General features: G+C 34.3%; 1 protein-coding gene across 8 annotated transcripts in view; it reads right to left on the reverse strand.

Annotated features, from left to right (window-relative positions):
- Nucleotides 1-24,043, reverse strand: part of CLOCK (clock circadian regulator) — a 117,709-nt gene that overhangs the window by 29,810 nt on the left and 63,856 nt on the right. For all 8 annotated transcript variants that reach the window (XM_081134535.1, XM_081134532.1, XM_081134534.1 and 5 more), the window contains 8 exons: nucleotides 23,636-23,784; nucleotides 20,421-20,512; nucleotides 15,271-15,360; nucleotides 9,520-9,640; nucleotides 4,673-4,786; nucleotides 4,416-4,534; nucleotides 2,359-2,441; nucleotides 2,050-2,156 (listed from right to left, as the gene is read on the reverse strand). In XM_081134535.1, coding sequence (XP_080990661.1) covers nucleotides 2,050-2,156; nucleotides 2,359-2,441; nucleotides 4,416-4,534; nucleotides 4,673-4,786; nucleotides 9,520-9,640; nucleotides 15,271-15,360; nucleotides 20,421-20,512; nucleotides 23,636-23,784 — 875 coding nt within the window. The remainder of the gene's footprint in view (nucleotides 1-2,049; nucleotides 2,157-2,358; nucleotides 2,442-4,415; nucleotides 4,535-4,672; nucleotides 4,787-9,519; nucleotides 9,641-15,270; nucleotides 15,361-20,420; nucleotides 20,513-23,635; nucleotides 23,785-24,043) is intronic.

Genomic DNA, 24,043 nt, shown 5'->3' on the forward strand with positions numbered 1-24,043 from the left:
TTGAGATTTTTCTTATCTCCTGAGGTAGGTCTGTGATGTTATGAATTTCGCTTAGGACTACTTTTGCTGCGTCCCATAAGATTTTAGGTTGTTGTGTTCTCATTTTTTGTTTGTTTCAAGGGATCTTTTGATTTCTTTATTGATCTAATTGTTAACCCACTGTTTAGTAACATGTTATTTAGCTTCTATGTCTTTGTGTGTTTGTCAGTTTTTTACCTGTGATTGATTTCTCATTTCATACCATTATGGTCAGAGATGATGCTTGACATGATTTCAATCTTCTTAAACTTATCGTGACTTGTTCTGTGTCCTCATATGTGGTCTATCCTAGAAAATGTTCCACAGGCACTTAAAAAAGAATGTATATTATGCTACTTTGGGGTGAAATGCTCTGAAGATGTCAATCAAAATCCATGTGATCGAAAAAAAATCCATCTGATCTAGTATGTCATTTAAAGCCACTGTTTCCTTATTAATTTTCTCTCTGGAAGATCTATCCATTGATGTCAATGGGATGTTAAAATCCCCTACTACAATTGTATTATTGTTGACCTCTCCCTTTATGCCCATCAAGATTTGCTTTACACATTTACGGAGCTAATATTTTGGGTGCATAAATGTTCACAAGGGTTATAACCTCTTATTGGATTGCTCCCTTTATCAAATGTAGTGTCCTTCTTTGTCTCGTGCTATAGCCTGTTTTAAATTCTATTTTGTCAGATATAAGTAGCTACTCCAACTTTTTTCATTTCCATTTGAATGAAATATCTTTTTCATCCCTTTATTTTTAGTCTGTGTGTATCTTTTGTTCTGAGAGTATTTCCCTAAACACTCTATAGATTTTAAATTCTGCAGCCTTTTAACAGATATTAAGCCCAAGTAAAGTGGGAGTTTGTGGTTAAATTAATTTGGGAAACTTTGTTAAACAGGTTTATTTAATCTCCTCAAAATCTTAAGTACATTAATATATGTCAAGATTTGGGAGAGGGGGAAGATTGATTATGAAGTGTTTCCTAGTCTTCCTTGACCATAAAATCCATTTTGAATGGACTGGCATTCAGTGGACCAAACCTTAGGAAGTACTGGTCAAGAATCAAAATCTATTTCTCTCTCTGTGCGTTATCATGAACTTAGTGCCCATATCGCTTGAAGTGAATAATGTTTTCTTTTGTGCTGAAATGACTTTACTCTAAAAATCTTCCATGCGGTTGATGCTACCATAAAACATGCTTAATTTTCATATAGAATAGAGATTTGTTAGACCAGCCTAAGACATCATGAAAGTGTCCTAAACATCTAAGAAGGGTTTAGAGGATATCCAAGAGGGCAGGATTTGGGGAGGAGGAGAGGAAGCAAATAAAGCCTCTCACTGAAACATGCCTCTGAACAAATTACAAATGGCATGTGGTCCAGGGGCAGGTCTAGATTCTAATCCTGTTGCTACCACCACCGAGTTACCAGATTGTGGGTAAATTACTTGGGCTTACTGTGCCTCAGTTTACTCAGAAATAACAACAGTATCTATTCTAGAACTGTAGTGATGAATAAATTGTTTACAATACTGCAGGGTATAATGAGATAATGCTTTTGCTGTTAATAACAATAACGACAGGTATTATTAAGCACTCACTATGATCATTCTAAGAGATTCTTTATTTGTGTACCTACCCCCTGGTAGACTTATATGCCTATAAGTCAAAATTTATGAAATAGTGTTCTCATATTTTGACATACTATTTTAACATTCAAAGGAATCTACTTCTCTTACTCCAGATGCAGCACTTATACCCTTCAGAACAAGGTTTATTAGACACCATATTATAAAACTGTACTTATTACAGACTAAAATATATAAAGAGGAACAAATTTAATTTAAATTTGATCTGTGATTCCTACTGGATTGGTATACATATAAAGTAAAATCTTCTAGTGTATTTCAAAAATACAAAAATGGTTATAAGTCTGTATTTTACCACCTTCTATTAATACAATAGCTCTTTCTATGATTAAAAACATTTATCATCACCAGAAAGATTAAAGTCTACTTACAGTGTTCATGACATTTTGCCAAATTTTCTAGGTCATCCACATGATAATAATCATAGCCTGATGTTCCCAGAACTTCAAATGGCAAATATCCTATTATGGGTGGTGCCCTAAATTACATATAAAACAATATTGTAACTTTTTCCATAACGAGAAATATTCCAACTCAATACCAATTTAAGGAAACCTTTTAATTTTCAAAAATGGATAATGAATTTGATCATCTGGATTAGAAAAAGGTTTTTTTTTAAAATCCATTCATTTAAACAATTATATGACTTAACTTTTTATGAAATTTTAAAATGGAGTTACCTGTGATCTAGAAATAAAAACTTCCATTCTAAACTATGTCTAGATGTAAACTCTTCATTGGGTTCTTCAACAGTGCACATTTCCTACAAATGAATAAATAAAATTCAGAAATATTTTTCTGTCCTTACAAAAATCCTAAAAATTCTTAGCCATAAAAGTCATTATTAGATAACTTTTCCAGCAATTTTTAATGCATTTTAATTTTCTACTGCTAAAGAATATGGCAATAGCCCGGCCGGACGTGGCTTAGTGGTTGAACATCGACCTAGGATCCAGGCGATCGGGGTTTGATTCCCAGTCAGGGCACATGCCCGGGTTGCGGGCTCAATCAATGACTCTCTCATCATTGATGTTTCTGTCTCTCTCTCCCCCCCTCCTTTCCTCTCTCTAAAATCAATAAAGATATATTAAAAAAAAAAAAAAAAAAAGAATATGGCAATAAATAAATGCAGGCTTTTACACATTACTTTACACATTTCTCCACTTACTCAGAAGCCGATAAACCCTAATTGTGAATTCAGATCTCTCTCCTGAACTACACAGTTCCATATTTCTAACTGCCTGGATGTCCCCACACATCACAAACTCAGTATTTCCTAAAATGAATTAACTGCCTTATTCCTCACATCCAGTTAAAGCAATTTTCCATCTCATTATGAGGTATACCTGGTGATACCATTAGTGCAGAAATCTGATAGTCACAATACACGTTTGTTTTCACCTTTTATCATCTAAATACCTACAACTAAATCCTTTCAAATTCACCTTCAAAGTTTAAAAAAATCTATTTGATCCCATCCATTTTCAGTGTCTCAGTTTAGATCCTAGACCCTCATTATCACTGGTTCACATTATTGCCATAGTGTCTCCCCAAATCACTCTTGGTATTCTTCAACCCATCTTCTATTCTGGCTATAATCACCTTAACTAATACTCAAATATGACTATATAACTTCCCTGCTTAAAAACCTTAATGGTTTCTCATTCTGTTAGGATAAAGTTTAAACTCTTCAGCATGGAGAAACAAAGAAAGAAACATATTTCAGCTCTGGCCTCTGTTTACCTTTCTAATGTCATCTCCCAACATTCCCACCCCCCCTCCACACACAGTAACTCTAGGTGCTAGTCATATTCAACAATGGATTCCAATCTGCCTCTGTGTCCTTGAATGACCTTCTATAGCACAACCAAGTGATTAAGATTTGGGCTTTGAGAGAAAAAGAGTTAGAATCAATCCTAGTTCTACCACTTAATAACTATGACTTTGGGCAAGTAACTTAACTTCCCTAAACCTGTTTCCTTATATATAAAATGAGGATCACCTTAGCATCTACCTTATCGAGTTGTTTTAAGAATTAAATTAGATAATGCGCATAAAGTATACAGCATGTAATAAGCACTTAATGTTAGCCACTGCTATTATTTCCTTAAGATCAAAACAAGAGCAAAACTGGTTTAAGATCTTCTAACTGCTAATTCAATACTCTGTCCTACAATATGATGCCTCCCTAAATTTAAAATCTTAGTCTGGCTTACTTCCAGCTATTCTTTCAGTGGTTGAATTATTTCACCTTCCCACTTCCCTACTAATCATCTGCTTGTGGGGCCCAAAAAATAAAAATAAATTATTTAATTAAATTTTAAAATTAGAAAGGTAAATTACATGCAGTAAAAAGTCACTTGTATATTTCTTAAGAAAATTTCAAAAACAATCTTTAAAATTACTACATTTTTGGCCTTTCCCCTTTAATGTAGGTTGTGAACTATACAAAAAAGCATCCTAAAATTTTGAACAAAGGCAGGATAATAGTGATCTATAACCACTGGTTAACTGCAAAGTATATTTCAAAATGAATTATATAATTTAATGAGTGCCTTGATAATTCATTATGTGCTTCAAAAATATTATAATCATGTACATTTAAAGACTCATGGCCATCAATACCTTTAATGTTTGCAGGAGTTTCAGTTATTCTGGGAACAGCAAAAAAATTACATAGACATCATTTGCAAAATATGAATTTAAATCCCTTTAGGATATAAAATTAGAAACATACCTTGATGAACTGAGGTGTAGCTAATCTGACAGTAGCTACAAAACAAACTCTGTCTTCATAAGAAGGCCTGTGTGTGCGTTGTATAGTTCCTTCAAAACCATTGTGTGCTGAAGTGGATACTAAAAAACAATAAGGAAATATGTATCATCACTTACTCCAGTAAAACTCATTATTATTGATATTCAAACATGAATGTCTTTGAAAGCCTGAAAGAATACCAGATTAAAATGCATTGTAAGAAAAGCATTTTAACTTACCACTGTTTAAAGATTTGAAATTTCCTATAAATTTCACATATTCATAGGTAGATGGCTCCTTTGGGTCTATTGTTCCTCGAAGCATATGACAACAGAATTCTAACTGATTTTTTGCTGAAGTGGGAGAAAACATATATTTGTGATTTAACATGAGTGATATATCACATGAAAAGATTATAAAAGTTGTACAAGTTTACAATATTTTCTCCAATAGCAGTCCTCAATTACATTTTTATTTAGTCCATAAAAGTAGAGTACCTCTACTAGGAGATGATCTCCTTAATAGAGAAAACAGATGACCTATCCTTAACAGAAAAAACAGATCTTCTGATATAGGCAACTCCAGATTTCCCCATTTTTATCTGTCCTTCCTTCTCATTCTTTACTCTAATTTCAAAGGATGGTTTTGCTTCCTGATGTCTACCATGAACACTCTTTCCTATCTTCTTTAGAACCAGGGCCACACCACTGTTAGTCATTCCTTTAGCACCCACGCATTCTCTTCCCTTCTTTCTAATTGTAAATCTGCTCAGGTCTTCCTATCTCAAACAAACAAAGGATTTTTTCATGCTACTCTTTTTAGTATCATAGACACTGCCTTCCATTTCATTACATGCTCTAGGTTCCATTAACATATTCATTTTCCTTAACTTCACGCATGGTGGCTTTCACCTTCATACCTCTATAGAAAATGCTTTTCTAAAGACTGAAGTAGTCCCCCCCTTATTCACAAGAGATACGTTCCAAAACCCCAGTGGATGCCTGAAACCACAGATAGTACCAAATCCTCTAAGTACTATGATTTCTGCATACACACATACCTCTGATAAAGTTTAATTTACAAATTAGGCACAGTAAGAGATTAACAATAATAAAAGAATAGTTACAGGTATACCTCACTTTATTGTACTTTGTGTTATTGCACTTCACAGATACTGAGTTTTTTACAAATTGAAGGCAAGACCTACCACCAGCAAAAAGATTAAGACTTGCTTTATTGCGGTGGTCTGGAACAGAACTCATAATATCTTTGAGGTATGCTTGCATAACAATATACTGTAATAAGTTATGTGAATGTGGTCTCTCTCTCAAAATATCTTACTGTACTGTACGTAGAGAAGGGGTATGGCTGGACAGAGAGATGACTCACATCCTGTGTGGTACGGAGCAGGACAGCATGAAATTTCATCACACTATTAAGAATGGCATGCAGCCCGGCCGGGCGTGGCTCAGTGGTTAAGCATAGACCTAGGATCCAGGCGATCAGGGTTCGATTCCCAGACAGGGCACATGCCCGGGTTGCGGGCTGCAGCCGGTCAATGACTCTCTCATCATTGATGTTTCTATCTCTCTCTCTCCCTCTCCTCTCCTCTCTCTGAAATCAATAAAGATATATTAAAAAAAAAAAAAAAAAAAAAGCAAAGAATGGCATGCAATTTAAAATTTATGAATTGTTTATTTTTGAAATTTTCCATTTAATATTTCAGAACGAGGTTGACTGCAAGTAACTGACACTGTGGAAAGTGAAATGCAGATAAGGGGGTACTACTGTGCTGTTAACTTCAATGGGCTTCCCTCACTGTTACTACCTTTTTTTTTTTTTAATTGATTTGAGAGAGGATAGGAGAGTGAAAAACATCAATGAGAGAAGCATCAACTGTCTCCTGCACGCCCCCTACTGGGGATAGAGCCAGCAACCCAGGCAGGTGCCCCAACTGGGAATCAAACCTGCTACCTCTCAGTGCGTGGGATGAAGCTCAACCAACTGAGCCACACTGGCCAGGTTACTACATCTTCTTAAAACTCACACTTTTTCATTCCCATAGCCTAAAACTTACCTTACTACCTTATTGAATATTTCTTTGCTAATCGGTCTTCAAATTGTGAGCATTCACAAACGTCGTTTTAATCTTGATCTACTACTATCCTTTATAAATTTTTCAGCATTTAGTAAACTTATTTACTCCTAAATCTCTCCCTCCAACTCTAACATTTTGTATAAGATAAAGTCTCAGGTCACTATGTGCTTTCAGGACATTTCTACCCAACTGTCCCATCAATAACTCAAACTAAAAATATTTCAAAGAGAATTTATGCCTCTCTCTTTCTAAGCCAGCTATCCTTCCCCTTGGTCTATGTATGCCTATCTCCCAAGACAGAAACCATATCAACTGGTCTCTTCTCTTTCACAAGCTTCCAAACTAATCTGTCACCTGCTCTTTATTTCACCAAAAAAGCTCTCATAAGTTATTTTTTCCAAATGAGCATACAGTACCACCAATTTAGTATTGATGCAAATCACCTTGCATCTAGGTAACTGCAAAAATGTATCCTATATGCCTCCATACTCTTGCCACTAGGATTTAACTTTCCATACTACTGTTAGACTAATGTTACTCTCACAGTTAACTCAGCACTCAAGGACTCGTAATACCTCTCTTCATTCATAGCATCAAACTCATATTCTTCTGTCATTATCATGAATGACTTTATCATCTACCTCCACAAGGTTCAAAATCTAACCAACTTCTCCCTAAAACCTTCTCCACTGATGATCTTTAGCCACCTGGTCTTCTGTGCGCTAACACCAAGTCCTATTGAGTTTATCTACTCAACACTCACATACAGGCTTTCTTCTCCATCCTTACTTCTATTACTAGGATTCTGTAGTTGTTATCTCCGGTCTAATCCTTTTCAAAATTTTCCACCTGAAATATATTTTCCAAACCAAAAAACCACCCTTCCACTGGCTCCTCACTACGTAAAAAATAAAAGTCAAACTCATCAGGGTGAAAGATTAAGCCCTATTTCCTTCTCTAGACACAAACCACACCACCGGTACCACCTCACCTTCATTATGGCTCAAATGACCTACGTGCAGAATCCTGAATTTTCAAAGCAATTTCCCCTCTGTTTTAAAGCATGTTTTAATCTTCTGGCCTACAACACTTTTTTTTCCTGGGGAAATAACATTTTGATTATCAGTTGTTTAACTAGGGGTCAGTAAATCATTTAATTAAGGCTTTTCTCTATCAAAAAGTATTGTTGCCATCAGCCCTTTGATCTTAGAAGCAGAAGCCCAATGTTTATCTTTCTGCCAAAGGCTTTCATTCAGTTCTCCAGCCAACTGCCTTTACCAAAGTCTCTAAAGTGGACTCCTCCTATGTCAACTTCTATGTCCCAGGGTTCCACCATTCTAATTCTTCTCTCCTTGGCTCTACATATTCACCTCAAGCAACGTAATTCAATCCATGACTTCAAGTACTATTTATTTTTTATTTAAATCTTCACCCAAGGATATTTTTTCCATTGCTTTTCAGAGAGAATGGAAGGGGGAGAGAGAGAAAGAAACATCGATGTGAGAGAGACACATCGACTGGTTGCCTCCCTCACACTCCCTGACTGGGGCAGGGACTGAGCCTGCAGTGGAGGTACATGCCTTCCGCTGGAATCAAACCCAGGACCCTTTAGTCCTTGGGCAGATGCTCTAACCACTGAGACAGATCAGCTAGAGCCAATACTATTTATAGGCATATAACTGACCTCTACATAATTATATCCAGCCCAAATCTTTCTCCTAGGCGAAAAACTGGAGTGGTCTATTGGTAATGTCATAAGAACTTGATTTTTAAACAATTATAAATAGGCTTTAAACGGACTTTCCTGGTCTCTAGTTCTTCTCATCTCCTTCTGATAGGCTACCTACTCACAGCAAAGAGATACATTCATACATACTCACACATATATATCTGTGTGTGTGTGTGTATGTGTATCTCAATTCTTGGACAGTTAGTTTTCTATAGAATTTGAGGGTTCAAAATACCAAGAACTTTTCAAATGATTAATATTGGTATTATCAAGAAACGTAAAAATCCAAAAATAATATCAATATTATCAGAAAAGTCAAAGTTTAAAAATCATGAAAAAAAATCTAATAACTAATGACCAAATATAGTGCTGTAATAACTTCAGATTTTATATAGAGCATAATTTAGTGAAGAAAATCAGGTATTCTGGTCAAATTAATTTATCCAATGAATCTAGGAGAAATGTCTGATTATGCCACAGTATTTCTTACTCCTCAAAGACAGAAACTATTTTTCACTGTTCTTGGCACTTCTATGATATTGCACAAGTGCCTGGCACATAATATATATCCAAAAGCCCTGGCCAGTGTGGCTAACGGTTAGAGAGTCAGCCCTCGAACTGAAGGGTCGCAGGGATTACCAGTCAGGGCACGTGCCTGGGTTGCAGGTTTGATCTCTAGCACTGGAGGCAACCAATCGATGTGTCTCTCTCACATCGATCTCTCTTTCTCCCCCACTTCCCCCCTTCCCCCCCCTAAAAATCAATGAAAAGAATATCCTCAGGTGAGAATTACCAAAAAAAAAAAAAAAAAGATATATCCAATAAATGCTTTTTTAATTAGTAAAGCAAATAATTTTCTTTACTAATTCTTAAAAAAAAAGAAGTTATTTTTGTCCAACTGTTTGATTATAGTGAAAATGAGAACATTTAATTTTCCCATTACATAAGATTTTATTTTAAAATTAATAAAAATACACTGCAAAGTTCCATTTTTGTGTAAAATATAGTTTTATGGCATAACTATTATAACCAAAAAGATGGGATTTCATTATATTCTAGAACAGAGTTCAGACTTTAAAATACAGTCATAGTTCCATATTATAAATCTGTATTTTAATTTAAAAAGGATCTAATGAGGTTTATGGAATGATGCTACATGTTAATTTCGTTAAACATGTCTGTGTTTGTCACGAGGTTGCAAAAGCAAAGTACAACATGACTAAATATATTTAGCTTTTTGCTTAACAGCTACTACTTACATTTTAAATATTCAGGAGTTAATGAGTCACTTTCCAGCAGATGGGTAGAGAGTATTTTATAGACCTCTGAATGTTCCCCCTCTGGGATAAAATTAAATATACTTTGATCCACAAGATCAGACTGAAAAAGAAATTCAAGAAAATAAAAAAACTTTATTGATTCAAGAGACATGTATTTTTAAAGTATATAATCACCCTTAAAACATCGGTAAGCATATGATTAACTTTTGATTATTTGTAAAAACTGACAAACATCAAGTTACAGAGCAGAACTTAAAAACCAAGAGAAGCTGGAAGACAGTTAACATGACCTCCATGCCTCTGATACTAGTGTCTTCATCAGATCTATAATCAATATGACCTTGAAAGTCTGATAAATTATTTGCAAAGGTGAGTTTCACCAAATTTGAACATTTAAAATATAACAGGACTAGGAAAGTTGATTAGAGAAATCTTTGGCTACAAGACATAGCCCTACCATACATATATCCAAACCTCTGGTAATTTATGGTGGTATTTACTACAACAAAGGACCAAAAGACTAGCCATTGGCTAAATGAAGAGGAGATTTGACTTTGGTGCAACTTCCATTTGTCCTTTCTTTATTTCATCTTTTTCTGCCATCTACCTTGTATGCCTATTGTCCAAAAGCCCTGCTGTTAGCTACCCCTCACCCCAAAATAAAAGTAGTATGTCAAACATTATCATTCTTGTTCAAATATGGCTTTAATTATGATTCATTCATCAACCGTAATCTGACAAACACCAGGCTGCCCACAATGTTCCATAGCTATGGAATCAAATATGAGTAAGACAGTTTCTATCCTAAGAACCACTGACAACAAAACAAATCAATGACTTCACATTTTCTACCAAATTCAATCTTTTCTACTTGGTTCTCTAAATTTTCAAACTGCTCTGTGGAATCCTGGGGAAACTGAACTGGTGTCTCAAGGACTGTGGAGGTAAGGGTAGAGGGCAAGAGAAGTGAAAAGGAGCTGTGAAGGCAGGGCTAACAGTCCCATGTGTCTCCCCCCCCCCCCCCATATTCACAAAAGCAGTTTCACTTTCATTTGGTTCATATTTTAAACATTGTAAAGATATTGTTTGAAGAAACAACTCCATGGCTTAAAAAACACACAAACAAAAAACACACCTTCAAACAACAAAAAAGGGAGGTGGGAAAAGAGTTTTTACTAAACTCTCTGTACAAGCCATACATTCACATTCTTTTTTTTCTCTGGCCCTCAAAGTCCCCCCCGCTATGAAATGGAACAGCCTTCCTCTCCTTCTCCATATATCTGTATCTTCCATCTTTCAAAGACCAGCTCAAATTATTTCCTTCAAAAAAGTATTCTCTTAACATCAAAATCCACAGTAAAAATAAAATTCACTTAGTACTTATTACTCCTATCATTCATTTTCCATAAAAAATTTCTGTCAATTGTATTTTAATGTCTATGTCCTATTGCCTACTGCCCATAAGTAAATAAAAAGGCCTTATCTCTCATATCTTTTCTTCCTCCCTTCAAATGAAGGCACATTAACGTTGGGCACTGCATATAAAAGTTATTTGTAATACAGTGATTCTAGATTAAAGAGTGTTTGATAAAGGCTTACAGGATAACCACACTAAAAATATATCTATATTTTTAAAAGGATTTTTTTCTGAAAGTTTGAAAAGCCTCTAGAACAGAAGTTATGCACTGAAAATTCAGGCATGAGTAATAAAAATGCTAGAAAATTGCCTTTTATTGACAAAATAATATATTACAAATACTTTATTAAAATTTAATATATTACAAATTTAATACAAATAATTTATTATAAATTTAATACATTCTGAGGAACAAAACAAAACAGAGGCACTGATATTGTTAAAAGTTGTTTTAACAGAAAAATAAGACACCAATTTGAAGCAAAAACTAAAACTTTCATTTTGAAAATGATTCTGGTTTTCTACTAATTATTTATTCTCATTGACAATTTCTTTCACTATTTCAATAAATTATAAATTGACCTATGTTGCCCTTGCTTTTGCAGTTATAAACTGGTAGGACATTTCATATTCACAGAGAAAAGAATATGAATGGGTGGCACAAAGAGGTATGATCACAAGCACTGCTTCTCCCCATTCTGCTTCCCCTGAAACTTTATAATCTGAAGGATCAGAGTCAGCAGGCAACTAACTAATGTGTCAAACTTCCCATGAAGCACTACATTTAAAATCTCTAAATGAAGCTAATTATACTTGATATTGCCATACCATTCACTCAGTTCCCAAACATAATTCAAAGAAAAGAAATAAAAAAGGCAGCTATCCTGATCTTTTTATCTCCTTCAAGCATTTTCATGAAGAAGAAATATAAATCCTGCTGAATTAGTTATGTTTTTTCTACATTTTGTGGAAATTATAAAATGTTACCAATTATCTTTTTCCTCAGGTAGACAACTGACAGACAGTTAAACAAATAACTGCAGTAAACAGTAGTTACTTCAAAAGGACTGAAAGCTCCTCAGAAAAAATGTTAAATATATGTTGAATGTAACATGTTTTTAAACAACTGTGTTCCTTATGTCCAGACATAAGGAACAAAAATTCTGGCCCTATCAAGTAAGTTTTCATAATCATTATATTACTCAAAAAATTTCAAAATCATATTTCTGCATACTGCAGATAAAGACTGTACCAACTTTCTTAAAACATCTTTGTGTTTATAGTCCTAAACTCTCAAGTTAAGAGGAGTAGGAAAGGAAAGGCTCGCCTAGTATCTTCATAGTGGCACTTAGTCCTGGACTCTGCTAAGCCACAATGTGGTTAATCATCTTCCCTGTGTTAATTGGTTACAAATTTAATATATTCTCTCTGAGGAACACATTTAAGCAAGTGTGAGAAAATCAATCTTTAGTTGTAAAATTTTACAAATGTTAAGTCTGAAATATAGTAAGACACCAACTTTATGTCTTGGAAGTTCCACAAAAGTGTTGCACAGTTAAGTCCGATTTCTCTGGTTTCCTGTTTCTTGCTGATAATATAAAGGGGGTGGGCTAAGGATGTCTGGAATCTCTTCGGGCACTGAGGTGACAGGACCCTAATTTTGTCACAGAAAGTCAGATCAGGAGAAAAAAAAATCTGTAAATTTTCTTTCTAATCTCAAAATGAATAAAGCATTTATGCCCTATTATTAGCCATAAACAGGTTAAAATGTGCCTAATTTAATAAGAATGAAGTGACAAAGTTAAAACATTTTCTTTTGCAGGACCTATAGAATTAGTCTTGTAATTTTATAGTCTGATTTAAAATTTAAATTTCAAAATTTTGAGTCATATTGACCACTGATTTAAGATGGCAAGTTTTAATTTCTCAACAGAACTGAATTATAAACACTCAAGCCTAATTCAGGGATTTGCTAATGTTTCGTCCCTTCTGGCAACAGACAAAATTCTATTTTAGACAATAGGTGTGTATATTAAAACACAATGAAAGAGGCATCATTATTTTAAACGTTTTGTTTAGCATCTGTTACAGTTTAATTATTCATACCCAAAACAGAAAATCACCTCTTTTTTCCTTATGTTTGATCCTGCATATTATTTTCTCAAAAAACACTTGTCCCCACCCCCCCAAAAAACTTGTGTTTACATTTTTCAAGCCATCAAGTAACATACAATTCAGCAATGTCAGTGATGTGAAGGAAAGTGTCCTATACTGGTGAGCAGCAAAAACTCTATTAACAGAGGATACTATTAACTTAGTATGGAATGAAATGGGTCTACTGGAGAGGCAGCAGCCATCTCCTCTGTCCTAAAATTCACCTGCCAGTCTATATGCTTTGGCTAATACAATGAAAACAATCCAGATAATGTTAATAACAGAGGAAACTGGGTAAGGGGCATACAAGAACTCTCTGAACTATTTTCTTGATTTTTCTGTAATCTAAAAATAGTTATAAAATAAAAAGTTTTTTAAAAATCCAGGACAGAACAGAAAGGTGAAGAGGGTTTTCATTGAGGGGGGGAATGTTAATGATCAAATGCTTGGATCCCAACTAGATCTATCATGCTACCTACTTCAAATTCTACCTCACTAAAGATTCAACACCAGTGTGGCACTAGGAAGGAAGTTTTAAAACAGCCACATCAAATAGCCTACTAATTTTTATACATTCAATAAAAAATTACTGAATGCCTCTCTGAGAAATGAGCTAGCCCATGTGGATATAAAGTCCCTGCATTTAAGAAGCTACACCTACCCTGATTACCCCAACAAACAGAAAATTACAATTTGCTGTAAGTGTCATGATGGCTGTACATAAAAGGTAACATGAGAACAGAGAAGAAGGGCATCTAATTCTGAATGGAGTTCAAGGAAAGTGTCCAAGAACCAGGCTTTTTAAAAGTGTGACCACATACATTGCAAATGATGCTCTAATTATGACTAAATAAAAAAAAAATTTTTTTAAAGATTACATAGTTTCTATAAATACATGAAAAGAAAACCTATCCAACTGTATATGATTTTAAAGCATATAACTATACCTTTATTTAAATTACTTATTTTAAACATATCTTAATCCTATAATGGGTTTCTTTCCCTAGATTTTTTCACATAATTTTAAGAAAAGAGTGGCCCAGAAAATTCAGTTAATCAACCTATCCTTTTCTCTGCCCCCACTAGTTTACTTACGTGTTCTATAATCTCACTGTTTACTCTCAAACAATCTTTAGGTGTTGGGCTAATCACCTACTGTTTGAGCTTACTGTTAAAGAAAGCCCCTAGAAAAGCACTAAAGGCAAGTCATTTTCTGGTGTGAGCCACAGAAATCAGCAAATTACTTACTGCCTGGCCTTCAGTAAGAAATTACCCTGGTCTTTTAAGTGTAGTGTCCATTCTCTATATAAAGTATGAAGTGGCAGAGTAATCAGAGGGAGGAAGATACTGCTTTACAATAACTCTTAAAAGAGACCTTTACAAAACAGGTACTTTGTATTATTGTAAATTTTCAAGAAACAGACACTGTAAGAGTAATTTATAAGTAACTTCAGAATATTTATACCAAAGGCCTATCTTAGATAAGAACACTATATATTAAATAAAAACTTCAAATTCATTAAAACCGTCAGCTGTAGCAGAGAACCTAACATCACGTCTGGCAGAAAGCTGATGTTCAATAAATATACTTGGAGTAAAACAACAAACACATAATTCTGGTATTCACCATCTTTATCAATATTACACAATGTAATTATTTTCTAATTCTGTACCCTTAAGGTCATTTTGATAACAAACTGAATACAGCCATTGGGGCATTATCAATTCAAAGCCACAGAGCACAAAAGTTCTGTATCTATTATTTTTAGAGTGTTCATGTAAGTTCTTCTTTTGCGAAAATTATTTGAGTTCCTCTAGCTGTAAAAAGTATCTCAGTAGAAATTTAGTTACTGTCAAGATATTCTCAGTGATTTAGCAACTTCTTCACCAGGCTGATTAAAAAGGAAACACTGAAAACTTACCATTAGAAAAAAAGGTCAGGAAGAACAGAGGTTAAAGTAGTCACTGAACAGTTACTACAGATTACAGAGTAATGACTGAACTGAGAAAACAGCCATGTTAAAACAAAGATGTACTTTGAGCTCTCCTCCCCACTCTGCTTATTGTTCAGCACTGCTCTGGAGGTACATTTCCTAATGCTTTAGAACATTTAAAATAGGCATTAAGTAAGAAAGAGATCACAGGATTTTTATACTTACTGGTAAATGTTCAAGTAATGAAGTTACACTCTCAGACACATATATTATGCTTCCATCTGTCATGATTGCTAAAAAAAAACCATCAAGAGCCTGAAATTAAATATAATGGTCAGTTAAATGAAAAGAAAAAAGTGTTTCATAGCACAGAAATAAAAATCTAACTTACTAAATGACAAAGGATGTAATGTGGAAATTTCCAGAGCACTATCAAAATGCTAGCTTTTCCCCTTCACAATACCATAGAAAAATATAGATCCGTGCATTCTTTAAATGCTTTTGGAGAAAAAAAAAATCACTCTATGGCTATCTACTGGAAATTGGTTTCTAAAATATAGACAATAGTCTACCTTTATTCACATATTGCATACAGATGGCCTTATTTGAAGATGCTGGTACCTCTGAAGCACACAAAAGAATACATTATCACCTTTTATATGTATCAACAGAGAGGCATACAAATTGTAGGGAGATAAATGAGGAATAAAGTGAAAGGGAAATAAAGCTGAAAAAACAGGCTGAGATCAGGTCACGAAAGGCTTTGAAATACCAGGTTAAGACATAAGGACTTTGTTCAAGAGTAGTCTGGAAGCAGTGTGTAAAATGGATTTAGAGGGGAAAGAATAATTAAGTTAGAAAAACCTCAGTGGCTTTTGGAATAGTCAGGGAAGTTAATGAGAACCTGAATAAAATTAGGAGTGGTAAGAACAGAGAAGAACTTAGACAAGCATCAAGAAATGTGAAGTCACAGTTCAGAAGAGAAGCCAGTGCAGGGGATACAATACGAAATAATAAAGCAATCTTCTACTTTATATATTATAAAGTATTTTCATTTGAGAATCTTAGACATAGAAGTGACAAACGAAGAAATGAGATCTGCAGATCTGCATGGAAGACAAATCCTTGGAGGAATTATCTACATGTGGGGATATGAAGGACAAGTACCTGAGAAAATGACAGAGAAAATCGAATACACTGTCAACAAGAAAGTCAACAGAAGAGAATATGACAAAGTGAGTGAGAAGGAAGAGGGATGGTTCAGTGTAAAATGAGATCAAATTCGGTAACTTTCAAGAGATGTCAATAGGAAGACCGGTCAGACTACAATGAATTTAGAGATGATTGGATGATCAGAAGGCATTTATAAACCACTCTACCAAAAACTTTAGAACGGAAAAAAGGGGAGATGAAAGTTTTAAGGGAACCAAGTATCAAAGGAAGGCAATAAAATAAAGTAACTGATATATATTTGCAAGCTCAGGGAAAGAAAAATCCGGTGTAAAAGATGTTGAAGATATACAGCAGAAAAAATACCAAGAGGAGTTCCTCTTCTATCAAAACAGTTAACACACTAAATTTGGATTTCTTATTTAATTATAGGGCTCTGTGAAAGGACAGCAATCTCTCGTAAGAACCATACATACCTTCTTCAACATTATCAGCAGCACTTAGCATGCTAGCATACCAGTAGCACACAGAAGATAAAGAATACTTGTATTTAATTTACTCAGAGTTAGAGCAACCTCCCTCTATTTCTAAGCAATGTTGAAGTATATGTTGAATGTATGAAAAAAGGCACCCCACCACCCCTCTATTGTGGGAGAGATTTAGATATTAAAAAACTTATTTTGGGTAGATGACTACCTTCTAAAATGGCTCAAACAAACCCATTCTTGGCTAATCTAGAAGGGGATAAAAACTTTGTAATTTATGCAAATTCATGAAATTATTTTTACAAAAACTCCTTAGTATAATAATGCCAGTGTTATTATTTCATAAGGAAAAGGGTCAAAATAATGTTATTAAGAACTAGCTTTTCTCATGTAAAGCCAGATTATATCATCTTTGAAAGCAAATTAGTATTTACTATGACCTGTATTTGCTCTCAGGGTATTTGCTATGAATTAGGGTTCGGCTCTCTTGTGTAAGAGAAATGAACTGAAATCAGAACTCTTAATGACTTATTCTCACTCCTAGGACCACAGCCTGCCCTTTCATCTTTCAAAGTAGGTAAAGATTAAGTAGAGAAAAGCCTCCACTAGCATCTTGCCAAATTCTTAAGAGAAGTAAGGACCCAGGGCCCAGAATTCTTTGAGGGATGTAATTTCCCAAGCAGGTGGGTGGGTACACCAAAAACTAAAGGGGCCTTGAAGAAGAAGATCAGAGAGACATGGAAGAAGGCGCAAGACAGAGAAAGACACCCTCATCCTAAGACTGAAGACTGGGAAGCCTGTCTCTCTTCCACATTGTATGAGACAAGGGAAAGGGAAGGCTCATTAGCTAAAACTCCTTAGCTTCCTATTTGATATCTACTTGATCCACAACAAAAGGACTATGTAAACCTCTTTGCCAGTGAGTATTTAATCCAGAAGACTGGAATGGAAGTTCTACAGAAGGGGATAGAACCTCCTTGTGGATCTATATCTAAAATGAAGTTGACAGGGCACTAGCCCTTCCCTTGTAGACAGACTACCAGAGAGAGCTGCCAGCTTCCAAGGGAAAAAACAACACACTAAGAGATGACTTCACATAAAGATGACTTTGAAGGCCTGGGGCTGGAGTGGATGCAGGGTGGAGGGGATCAATGGGGGTAAAAAGCAGACATCTGTAATATTTTCAACAACAAAGATAAAGAAAGTTAAAAAAAAAAAGAAAGAAAGAAAAAAAAATGACTTGGCACAGAGGTCAGGCTAAACTGCCCTGATTTCCTTCACTACTCTCTACCTCCCCAAAGGTTGGAAGAAATATTCCTCACAACAGAGTAAAGAGGGAGACACAGATGAAATGGAGGAATGGAGAGACAGCCAACACGTAAGTTATACATGAACTTCAAGATCTCAGCCCCAGTTCTTCCATTAATTAGCTATCTGACCTTGGAAAAGCTACAACTTCTCTGGGACTCATCCATAAAATGAAGAGGGTGAGGTGAACGATCTAATCTCTTCTACTAGCAGCTCTAACATTCCAGCTACAGCCTACATCTGAAATTCTGCTGAAAGTGGTATCTAAACTGCCTACCTATAATCTGATCAACATGATTAGCCAATAGTAACACATCTAGGTTAGTTGGACACAGATTGCAATACACACACATATTTATATACAGCCTTCAATCCTGAAATATTGTTAGAATACATATTTACTTGATAGTTGTATATTCACTAAAAATAATTTTTATTTATTTATGCTTGACATATTATAAATAAATGTAACATTTTTCAGGAATGTAATTCTAAAAGCTGTGAAGATAATCATGAGGTAATTGATTTACATATGTTTAAATTTTCTGTTGTATTTTATAAATAATGTTATAATCTCTGGAATCTTTGATTTCCTTTAATACTAAGTATATATTAAATGTGTCCTGGCATTAATAAAGATCTGTTCATTGTGAAGAAAAATTTGAAGACAAAGCTTTTCTGTTTAGCTTATTAGTGAACAGGTAGTTTACCTTCATTAAGGTTATAAATATATGAGTATGGATATTATACAACTTTATGAATTATAAGAAATGTTTTATACCGATGAAGCAGTGTAAATAGTTAATGATTACCACAGATCTTATTAAACAATTATATTGAAAATATAATCATAAAATTAAAATTAGAGTAATTAAATGAGTTATTTCCTTTCTCTGTTATAGACATTAGCTGTGTGCACCCTTTCATAAACATAATACTTATTACCTAAAGAGATAATTTTGGACGTCAAATTATGTTTTAGAAAAAATATTTAACAAAATCTGAAACTATTTTTTGGTTTATAACTTAAATGTCTACTAGTTTAAAGAGCTAACTCCTGTTACTAAGATGTGAGATCTGTGCATGGCTAGCTTCCACTGAAAAGAAGTTTCACAGGGGCTGAGGCCCTGGGATCAGAGGCTAGTCTACCTGCAAAAAATCCCAACTGAGCTATTTACTCACTGTTACTTTGGTCAAGTTTCATATTCTCTTTGTTCCTTGATTTCCTCATCTGGCATTAAGAAAGGGATACTAACAGTGTCTCTTTCATAAGATTACTGTGAGGATTCACTGAGTTAATATGAGAAAAGTGATCAGTTACATTTCAGATTTTAAGTACAGGTTTAAATATATACAATATATTTATATTCCAAAAAATTTCCATGTTAACCTTTCTGCTGAATATTTAAAGACTTAATTAATCTAGCAATTAACTGTTCCTCATTAACATGCAAATATTCTATGTTGCTTAGACTTTAGTAACTATACAAAGACACTTGAGACATGATCATTACATATACAGGGTAGGGGCAAAAGTAGGTTTATAGTTGTTCATATGGAAAATAATACAATAACTAATAAATAATACAAGACTAAATTGTGTTTCTCATACTCACGACTGTGAACCTACTTTTGCCCCACCCTGTACACACAACACAGATACATGCTCAAAGAATAAACCCAAACCAGCAGTATAAGAGATGCAAATTATTTAGCAATGCTTGTATCCCCATCTCAGTGCTTTCCTCTACTCTACGTAACTTTCTGTTATACATCTACTTTTCTCATCCTTAACTGTTACTGCCAAAATATACCTGGCTCCTATTTATTTTAAGTTTTCATGGAAATTTGATATTGAACTCTGTGTACTTAGATGAAACCTGCATTATTCTATACACAGTAAGCAATTAAAAAGTTTCTACTTGAATTAAGAGTTGCCTTTCAATGTATATTTCATTTGTTTTACATTTTCAAAATACTTCATTTATTACCATTTTATGTTGTTTTTAGGCAGATTTTAATTTGTTAAAAAATACTACTGTCAAGTAGGATACATTTAATAATATTTAATATGTGATGAATAATATATATTATTCTTCATTTGAATTTTGCTAGTGTGGTCTCAGATGGAAAATTTGGTAACTATAGTTTTCTGACTTTTATTAAGCTTCTCAAAAATTCAGATAATACTGAAAAATATGAAAATTTGGCATTCCTTTACCAGACAGTACTATTTGTTTATAATATTTGCACCAATTAATTTTAATTGAAGATAATAGTTTATTGATTTACAGTGAATTAAAACTTTTCAACAATTAAATTAATATTGTTAAAACTATACTAAGATTAGTCACCCCTGTGATTTATTTTTTGAGAAAAATAAAACTTTTCAAAAATTAAATCTGGACATACCTCTAACATTAATTGTGTAAACTCTTCATTACTAAGGAATGTAGGTTTCCAGTCCTGTCGAATCTCACTAGCATCTGACTGTGCAGTGATTTCTGTAAACAGATTATTTGACACATTAGTGGCATACTCCAACTACGGGGTGCGCACTGGGGCAGTACAGAAGTCCTACAGGTTTCCCTCTCTCCCCACTTTAAAGTGAGAACTGTAGACAGTAACATTTACTGGTCTAGGTAGGTATCAGGAGGTCAAAGTTTTGGAATGATGAAATATTTGAGCTACTATGGCAAGTTATCTACTTTTGGTCTTTGGTCTCTTGGAGGTACCAGTCTGGTTTTTCTCTGGGGAGCTGTGGAAGCCTGTGTTGCTTCCTGCTTGACACAATGCCCGAACAGGACTCAGAATAAGCAGACAGAGCAAGCATTAGGAAGATTCTTTCTCCCCTTCCTTTCCTTGCCATTCAAGTGGTAGAACCTCGAGCAGATATAAGGACCTGAGCCTGCAGGAAAACAGCCAAGGAGATCAGTAAGTCTGCTCTTAACAAAGAGGACTTTTGGCCAGTCTACTGCTAAGCAGAAAGATTGCTCCCAATCTGAGGTGTTCTATTCTTAATTAATCAAGGAAACTAAATTAAGATTCGGGGTAAAAACTTGACAGTAATAATCCCAGAGTGATTTTGCTTAGTGTCCCCTTGCATGTTTTCTTAGTGGTAGGAAGCTGGTTAAAAATTTGGAAATTCCTGGATTTGGACACTATTTTAATAAAATTACTAGTTTATTTTGCAACATACTACTTACTAATGACTTAAATTATGAGAAAGCTATTCATAAATGGTGAAACATGAACTACTTAGGTAACAGATGTTTTTCCATTTTTAAATGCAGACACTTAAAAAACCAAGCAAAATAAAAAATCTATGTCATAAATTTTACTCTACAAAATATACTCTAGTTTGCAGTGGAAAGTATGGACTAGGTTGTTTAGATTTTCTATGACCAGATATATAAATTAACATATTAAATTGTCACCCAAAATCTGCCATATTAAAATTGCTTATACTAGAATATGAAGAGTAACTAAAAAGTCTAGGTACTAATTCTGTGGAATATAGTCATACCTTTTCAAATTCACATCAATTATAAACATTCAGAAAAAAGAGAGTTAAATGCATAAGCAAAACCCATCAAGTTCAGTTAAGCACAGGTTTACTTTAGAAGTAATAATTATATAAGAATTTCCTTCCAATTTCAGGTAAATTTTATTTTTGTGAGAATTTTATACCCAATTTTGAAAAAAACAAAAACCTGATCTACTTAATGCCAAAATTAACCCTCTACTGTCAGAGGATGCATATTATATCATTTCATTCAACAATCATTTATTGAATTACAATGTCTGAGGGGCCTAGTATGCTATCTAATATGGGACACTGAGGTAACAAGAATACTATTTGTAGAGGCAAAATGTAATGACAATGGTGGCAATAAAAATGAAGACAATTTTGACACATTTATAGAAGAATCAAGATAATTTGGCAACTGTGATAAAATACTAAGGAAGCTGAAAAAAATGCAAGTCTTTTCCAGTTTGAGTCCTGGGGGAATGAAAGGATGATGGTGTAAAAACAGAAAATCAGCCGGGCTGGTGTGGCTCAGTAGTTGAATGTCGACCTATGATCCCGGAGATCGAGGTTCAATTCCCAGTCAGGGCATGTGCCCAGATTTCAGGCTCAATCCCCAGTGGAGGGCGTGCAGGAGGCAGCCAATCAATGACACTCTCATCATTGATGTCTCTCTCTCTGTCTCTCTCTCTCTGTCTCTCTCTCTCTCCCCCCCCCTTCCTCTCTCTGAAATCAATAAAGAAAAAGAAAAGTTGAGAGAAAGGTGATTGAACAAAATGAAAATGAATTCAGTCATAGATGCATTGAATTTGAGGACATGCAAAAGAAAGATCCAGAAGTTATCTGGAAATAAAAGACTGAAAAGTTTGCATCTAAAATAAAGACTTAGTAGTTTAATAGAGAGCCCACAGCTGAAGCTATGGAATGAGATAACCAAGGGAAAGAGTGTAGAGAAGGTAAGAACACAAAAGATAAAACCTTGAGAAATATCACATTTAGAGGGCGGAAGAAGAAAGAGGATCGAAGGAGTTAGCTTTAGTTAGGAAGGGGGGAGAGGAAAGAAAAAGTGCTGTAACACAGGCCAAGGAAAAAAGCCAGCCAGTGGAGGGTGGACTAAAATTTCCAGTGCTTCAGACATCCAGAAGAGAAGGAGGTATAAGAAAAGCGATTGCTTTATTGGCAGCAGAGGAGATGAGGGGTATTGGCACTAGTGAAGTTAACAAAAATAATTTCAAAAAGTGTTGGAGCATGAACCAGGCTACTAATGTATTACTGAACGAGCTAGGGAGAAGTAAATAGAGGCACTAATCACAAATCCTTCTTCTGAGAAGTTTTGCAGTTTCATTTACATCGGAAAAAGGAAATGGCCTTTTACAATTTTTTCATATATTATCTCTGTTACAAAAATACTTAATATTCTTTAAATTTTCGTGATTTATGTAGTCAAAACGATTTTCCTTGATTAAGAAATAATCACTTTAATTTAAACATGTTTATTTCCGAGATACACACTGAAACAATCTTTTAAAATGGCATATAAGGGCCTTACAACCTGGCTCTTGCCTTTCTTTCAAACATGCCCATAACTTTCCAACTCAAACTATGCTTGTTACACTGAACTCTCCCTGCTTCTCTGTTTTGCACATGCTATTTTCTCTGTGTGAAATGCTGTTTTCCTTAATCTAAAAGGAAGACTCAGATGAAAAAATCAACTATTTTTAAGTCTTCCCTGACACATTGTTTCCTCTGTGTTTTCCTAACAAGTTTAAGGTTTACAAGCACTCTACCCATTATAATTATATGCATTGTAATTAGCTGTTTAGATATCTGTCTCCCTTGGCCTGAGTTACTTGAGAGCCAGGACTGTTACCCTGTACCATGAGAATTTAGGATATACTAGGCACTAAATAAATGTTTGTTGAATGAAAGAAAAAAAAATATCAGGAAATCTTTTAAAAAGCAATTGATTTCGCTTAAAAAAGGTTCGCAAGCATCCAGTCTTGAGCATCACTGCCAAGATTCTATCACATTATGCTTTAAGGGAGAGTCCATTATTAAAAAAAAATAAAAAATCCATTTTACAAAGTTAAAAATTTACCTTTATGTTTTCGTAAAAAATCAATGCTCTTCTGTAGAACGGTAGATTTGTCCATCTTTCTAGCATTACCAGGAAGCATGGATCCCAATTCTTTAATGAGAACATTAAATTGATCTCTACGTTTCTTTTCAGATTTGTTTCTAGATACTCTGATGAAACAAAAAAATTAAAAGTAGTTTTTAAACAATCCATTTAATTACATAAATATAGTTTAATATGATGCTTAATTTGGACACAACCATATAGCATGTTCTTCTGTTAATATAAATGGCAAGAAATATTTATTTCCTAGTTTACAAACAATATATAGTTAATATGGGCAATAATTTTTCTTCTCTGTTTATCACTAAAGAAATTTTTACATATTAAACCTTTGGCATACATGTTTTTATGAAAATGCCAATAAGA

Source organism: Miniopterus schreibersii (assembly GCF_964146895.1).
Source record: "Miniopterus schreibersii genome assembly, chromosome: 1".
NCBI lineage: Eukaryota > Metazoa > Chordata > Mammalia > Chiroptera > Miniopteridae > Miniopterus > Miniopterus schreibersii.